This window comes from Gymnodraco acuticeps, unplaced genomic scaffold, assembly GCF_902827175.1.
Source record: "Gymnodraco acuticeps unplaced genomic scaffold, fGymAcu1.1, whole genome shotgun sequence".
In the NCBI taxonomy this organism is placed as follows: domain Eukaryota; kingdom Metazoa; phylum Chordata; class Actinopteri; order Perciformes; family Bathydraconidae; genus Gymnodraco; species Gymnodraco acuticeps.
Window position 1 is genome coordinate 2244874 of NW_022992216.1, and position 6859 is coordinate 2251732.

At 39.5% G+C, this 6859-nt stretch overlaps 1 protein-coding gene and 1 non-coding gene across 2 annotated transcripts; one reads left to right on the top strand and one right to left on the bottom strand.

Annotated features, from left to right (window-relative positions):
* Nucleotides 1-2053: 2053 nt before the first annotated feature.
* Nucleotides 2054-2125, bottom strand: trnap-agg. Its single transcript has one exon. It is a non-coding gene; the product is annotated as a tRNA-Pro (tRNA).
* Nucleotides 2126-3321: 1196 nt separating this feature from the next.
* On the top strand, nucleotides 3322-6061 carry setd6 (SET domain containing 6, protein lysine methyltransferase). Its single transcript, XM_034205893.1, has 9 exons — nucleotides 3322-3441; nucleotides 3809-3889; nucleotides 4014-4158; nucleotides 4237-4378; nucleotides 4579-4773; nucleotides 4876-5029; nucleotides 5150-5330; nucleotides 5423-5559; nucleotides 5664-6061. Exons 1-9 carry the CDS (start codon nucleotides 3415-3417, stop codon nucleotides 5955-5957), a joined length of 1356 nt encoding a protein of 451 aa, XP_034061784.1. The 5' UTR covers nucleotides 3322-3414; the 3' UTR covers nucleotides 5958-6061.
* Nucleotides 6062-6859: the final 798 nt, after the last annotated feature.

Here is a 6859-nt window from a genome sequence, read left to right on the forward strand (position 1 = left end):
GAACATGAGAAATCACCAGAGGTGGAGAAGTACTTGTACTCAAGTACTTGTACTTGAGTAAAAGTAGAAGTACCCGAATGTAGGAATACTCTGTTATAAGTAAAGTACTGCATTCAAAATATTACTCAAGTAAAAGTAGAAAAGTATTATCATCAAAACAGTACTAATTATGCAGATTGGTCCATTTCAGAATAATATTATATGTTTTGATTATAATTATTGATCATTAAAGTGTTATCAAAGCTGGTAAAGGTGCAGCTAGTTTTAATGACTTTGTATACCGTAGGGTAGCTTGTCAATTTACTCCAGGGGTAACTAAAAAGTCTGATTTAAGTGTTGATTATATTTCACATCAATATCCCAAATATGTAAAGTAACTAAATGTATTAAATGAATGTAGTGTAGTCAAAATACACCATTTACCTCTGAATTGAAGTGGAGTAGTACAAAGTAGCAAACAAATGAAATACTAAAGTACAAGTATCTCAGAATAGTGATAGGTTTTTTTCACAACTTTTTTGGGTTCAATCTTTAAAGCAACTTCCGCCCTAATAGAAAATACCAAAAATGTAATCATTTTCAAGATTTTAACCCTTTAAATACCATTTTGAATACATGAAACCGATGTTTTTTTTCATGATGAAAACAGAGAAAATTAGTTATTTTCCCAAAAATACATATCTGGGGACTGGCTCTTTTTTTTTAACAGTCTTGGATATGTCAAAGATTAGCAACAAAATGGATTTTTTTTGCATTATTACTTTTTGCACAAAATCAGATTGAACAAAAAAGTTACAAATTAGTCATTCGGGACAAAAATGTCCACTTCCAAAAACTGCTCTAAAATGACAACAGATTAATATTTTTTTAAACTTTTTGGGGTTAAATCTTTCAATCAACTTCAGTCCTGATCAAAAATACCAAATGTTAAATTATGTTCAGGATTTTAACCCTTGAACTGCCAGTTTGAAAACATGAATTTGCGTTTTCTATGAAAAACATGCACAAAAAGGCAGTTATTTTCCATATAATAAATGTTGGGGGGGGGGGTCGGCTTTTTTTTATCACAGTCTTGGATATGTCAAAGATTAGCAACAACATTGATTTTGGTGGATTATTAGTTTTTGCACAGAATCAGATTAAACAAAAAACTCACATTAGCCACTTGCGGACAAAAATGTCCCATCCACTCCCATTATAACCACATATTTTGATCTCTCCGCCATACCGGTATAAAATCATGCATTTTGTAATGTCAGGGTTTTATATTGGAGGAAAATAGTTCAATTTGTCTTTTTTACTGTATATCACCAGATGTGACATTTTACCATTGAATTACATGCTTGTCATTTCTTGGTTTCTTTGCCTGTTGTATAATGGGGCCCTGAGAGCCATTGGAATACATGTATGCAGCTAATATGATGTAGGTGTGTTGGTATGGATGTGGGAGAGTGGTATCAGCTGAGAAATGTGTGTGTTTGTTATTAATTTTAAAAAAATCTATATTGATTCTGACTCTTCTACATCCAACTCACAGGTTTATCAGTGCTTTGAGAAAAAAGATTATTAATGTAACCCTTTTAGAAGTGAAGTTATGTTCATTTGTTCTGGGAATGTCATTTTCTAGCCTGAGACCTGGAAAACAGGCTCGGGGCTTATTTGGGATCACTGAAGTACATCTTATCTTATCTTATATATATTATTATAATTATACTTCAAGCACAGTACTAGAGGCTAACACGTTTTTCAATGTAGAGATGTATGCAGAGAATGTGACGAATACAAACTTTGTTAAGTGTTTAAGTCATTTTTGAAAAATACCCACACTTAAATTGCCAGTGAGTAATTTAAATGTAACATTTTATTTTCTTGTGTCAGCTGCATCAATCTGTTTGCTGTGTCCTTTGTATACTAGCTCATGTGAGTTACAATTTATATTTAACACATTGTTATTTATCGTGTAGGTTGCATCAAATCTATCTATCTATCAAACTGTTGGCTATGTCCTTTGCATCATAGCTCTTGTGACTTTGAACTCCAGAGTTTAAAAGAAGGGCTCGTCCGGGATTTGAACCCGGGACCTCTCGCACCCTAAGCGAGAATCATACCCCTAGACCAACGAACCTTCTCCATGAAGAAAATAATGAAGACTAAAAGCTCAACCCTTCATTCCTCCAGACATGCAGTATAACTTCTCTCTGCTGATGTGGCAGCTGGAAGACCCACGATGTATTTGGTGAAAGAGCACCCTCTGCAGCACAGCATTTTAAAACCTATTCAGCATTTTTTCCTCTCAGCTTTCACAGCATTCTCAAATAGAGCTGTGCTTCATCTTTTATTTTGTTTTGGCTAACTAACATTGACATCTGCAGGGATATATTTAAATGCAAGAGAATTTACCAAATTCGTATGCTGTTAATGTTTTATGTGTTCTCCATTCAAATTAAGCCAATGCATATCATGAGGAGGCATGTTAAAGGTAGGGCACATTTTGTTGAGCCTGGAACACCTTTGAGGAGGAAGCCAGAGCCATGTTTAGCTTTGCCTGTCCTTTTCATAAAGTCTCATCATAAATGAAAGTGTTCAATACATTCTACTTGAATACTGTATGCACTTATGTAAATTGTAAAAAAGTATATTTTAAATACTATGTATAGTGCCTTTGTATCATCTGAGAGCTGCATACTTATTTTAAACTTGTGCAATTGACATCTGACAATACTAGTTAAGCTGTTTTATGTAACTGACTGTGTGCTATCAGAATTAGTAAAGCACGTCAAAAATATAGGGCTTGTCCAGGATTTGAACCCGGGACCTCTCGCACCCACAGCGAGAATCATACCCGTAGAGTAGACCAACGAGCCAGATCTTAGGGTCAACAGCTAATGATGTCATGATGTGGTAGATTGTAGGTCAAATGCTCGTCTGACTGAACAGCACGTCCTTGTGGTCATTAGGTAAACAGTACATTATCACTTGAGACATTTCAGAACCAATAGTCATAACTATGATGTAAACATTTTATGAATGAACAATATCAAATTGCATATCAAAACAACATGTATTTGTACAGATATAGCCTACGGATACAGTTTAGCTTTTAAACTAATCAAATTATTTTGGAATAGTCAGAAATCATTACAATGCTTGTCCTTGTTCATGATGGTTCATACCAATTGTCATATTATACAAACTTCCTCATTAAAACAATGGTGTAAAAACTATTCTGTTTACCTGTCATGTCATGAAAATGAATTGCCTGCAAGCCATTTTTCGGGGCTTACCTTAACCCACGCTATTTTTATTTGTTTTTCACTGTCCGCATGGCGCAGGCGCATGTGCCAGTAGCTTTCGGCTAATTCACTAGCAGGACCAGTGCTTACCAAGTACTCGGTTTTGAACTATATTAACACGATGGCAACTGGAGCCAAACGACCCAAGGTTACAATTTAATAATTTCAAACCAAAAAACAAAGATGATTCATCTTGGGCTGTTTGTACATGTGTGTTTGTTTAACTGTATAACTTAGATATCATACAACGTAGAGCAAGCTTCACGTGTGAGTAACGTTAGCTGCTTCAGGTTCATGTTGTGTTTTCTATTCATAATGTTATGTACGGTGAAGTTAAGTTCAATGGACTTAACATAACGTTATCTAGCCATAGTTATTAACGCAGTTACAATGTTTACACTGTTGGTGCGGTAGAGATGACTGTCACTGTATGAAGTCAAACTAAAAGCACCGTATCACTAGGTCACACATACCTGCTTATATTGATAACTCAAGATGTATCCATGCGCTGACAGGTGGATTACGGTTCAGAGATGAATCCGCTGCAGAACTTTCTACAGTGGTGCAACACAGTCGGCCTGAGACTCAGCCATAAGGTATGTTGAAGCTCTGGAGCCAACTGACAGTCAGGCAAACTATATGATCCGTTTAATTCCCTGATTTTTCTTTTCTTCATATTATCTACATTGGCAAGGTGTTTTAGCATCTCTCTCTGTGTAGGTGTGTGTGAGTAAAGAGGGAACAGTGGCAGAGTATGGGATGCTGGCTAAAGACAACATAGAGGAGGGGGAGGTTTTATTCACCATCCCCAGATCAGCTGTTCTCCACCAGGAAACAACCAAGGTTTCTGCCATGCTGGAGAAAGGTGATATATAATTACAAAGAGGCTTTCCCAGGATTGAAGCTCCTCTCTGTTTGTAACCCCTTCTCTTACCCTTCACAGAAAAGTCATCTCTGGAGAGCTCGTCGGGCTGGGTCCCCCTGCTGCTGGCTCTGCTGTATGAATATACATCTTCACAGTCCCAATGGAAACCCTACCTGTCTCTGTGGGCCAACTTCAAGACACTGGACCACCCCATGTTCTGGTAAAAATAACTTTGAAATCTCTATCTGAACTCCATCGTAAAGATCAGGGCTGCCACAATATCTTACTTTTTTGGTATGAATTAAATGAAGGGAGCTACCATTACATTATAAAGTTGATAAGATAAACAAGGACCATGCATAAAAAACGTTATGTTAATTTTTAGTTATCTTTACAGTAATTCAAAGTTCATCCGTTCAGGTCTAAAGAGGAGAGGGACGGACTACTGAGGGGAACGGGTATTCCAGAGGCTGTAGAGACAGACCTGGCGAACATCCAGAGGGAATACACAAACGTGGTTCTTCCCTTCATCAGAAAGCACCCTGACCTCTGGAACCCTGGCACACACACACTGGAGCTCTACACACAGCTGGTGGCCTTTGTCATGGCCTACAGGTTAGTGAGCACAAGCCGAAAAACACTTGTACGTAAAGTATCCAGATCTTTCTTTTTTTGTCCTTCTAAATTTGAAATGTAACCCTGAGATCCTCTTTGTAGTTTCCAAGAGCCACAGGAAGAGGCGGATGATGATAAAGATGACGAGGAGGAGGAGGAGGAGGAGGAGAAAACCCCATACCAACTGATGATGGTTCCAATGGCTGACATGCTTAACCATGTGTCTAATCACAATGCTATTCTGGAGTTTACGCTGGTGAGGGGCCATCAAAGTTTTTTTTGTTTTTTTAAACCTGGGTATTGATTTAGAATTTGACATTAAAACTCTGAATTAACTGCCCCGTTAACATTGTTCTGAACTCTCAATTTTTCACAGGACAGTTTGAAGATGGTCTGCGTTCGCCCCATTCATAAGGGCGAGGAGGTGTTTAACACCTACGGGCAGCTGGCCAACTGGCAGCTGCTGCACATGTACGGCTTCACGGAGCCACATCAAAGCAACAGCAACGACACCGTTGACATTCCCATCATCAACCTCTACAAAGTCGCAACACAAGGTATTTCAAGAGTTTGCAAACTACAGTATCACAAGAGAGAAGCGTTGAGGAAACGATAACCCTCCCTCCTCATCTGCCTTTTCTTTCCCCAGGTGTTCAGTCTGATCTGGCCCAGCAGCTGGTGGAGGAGAAGTGGGAGATGCTGCTTGAGTTGATGCAAGAGAAAGCAACCTTTGTGTTTGGCAAGCAGGGCTGCCTTACAGATACAGAGCTGCATTCTGTGCTCAAGGTGAGACGAGCAACAGAGCAGTTTCACCATAACTGTAAAAACATGAGCACTTTGTTGACGAAGTTTGAGGAACAGCTTATTGGATAATCTTTTTGTGTCTTCAGGTGCTGTGCATGTCAGAGGAGGAGTTCTCAGAGTTCAAAGACCACGAAGGATGGGAGGAAGATGAGGAAGAGGAGATTTCCCTTGCTTTCTCTTACGAGGCTCTCCCTGGATTAAATGCTTCGTGGAAATGGCTAATTCATGAAGCCGCCCGTCTGACTGCGAGTTCCTACGGAGACTGGGAGGAGGGAGGGTCTGCACCTGAGGGACTGAGCAGCCGGCAGCAGCGTGCCCTTCAGGTGCGCTGCGGACAGAGGAGCATCCTGCACAGACTGATGGAGCTCACCAAGTCATGACTCTAGCAGTGAGGCTAGTCATGAGGAATTTCTTTTGATATCAAGAAGCACACCAAAATGTCTCCTAAAATACCCTGTCAATAAATATTTTTTTTTAAGACATATGTCAAATGATTTGTGCACTTATGTACAGTACCAGTCAAAAGTTTGGACACATCTTCAAATTCTATATTGTAAATGTATACTGAAGACATCAAAACTATAAAAGAACACATGGAATTATCTAGTGTTAAAACATCCAGAATATGATTTATATTTTGCTGGCTCCTGCAGAATGCTGTGGTAGCCATGCTGGTTAAGTGTGCCTTGAATTCAGAATAAATCACCAACAGTGTCACCAGCAAAGCCCCCCCACACCATCACACTTCCTCCTCCATGCTTCACGGTGGGAACCACACATGCAGAAACCATCCGCTCACCTTCTCTGCGTCTCACAAGGACACGGCGGTTGGAACCAAAAATCTCAAATTTGGACTCATCAGACCAAAGCACAGATTTCCTCTGTCTAATGTCCAATCCTTGTGTTTCTTGGCGCAAACAATTCTCTTCTTCTTGTTGTTCATCCTCGGTAGTGGATCTTTGCAGCAGTTGGACCATGAAGGCCTGATTCACGCAGTCTCCTCTGAACAGTGGATGTTGAGGATGTCTGCTACTTGAGCTCTGTGATGATTTATGTGGGCTCTAATCTGACGTGCTTTAATTTGCAGTTTCTGAGGCTGGTAACTCTGATGTATTTATCCTCTGGAGCAGAGGTAACTCTTGCTCTTCCTTTCCCGGGGGGGGGGGTCCTCATGAGAGCCAGTTTCATCATAGCGTTCAATGGTTTTTGCGACTGCACTTGAGGATACATTCAAAGTTCTTGATATTTCTTAAAGTAATGATGGATGGTCGTTTCTCTTTAC

Coding starts and splice junctions, on each gene's coding strand:
- setd6 (XM_034205893.1), top strand. CDS start 3,415: ATGGCAACTGGAGCCAAACGACCCAAG. Junction 3,890..4,013: donor GCCTGAGACTCAGCCATAAG/GTATGTTGAAGC, acceptor CTCTCTGTGTAG/GTGTGTGTGAGTAAAGAGGG. Junction 5,030..5,149: donor CTATTCTGGAGTTTACGCTG/GTGAGGGGCCAT, acceptor AATTTTTCACAG/GACAGTTTGAAGATGGTCTG.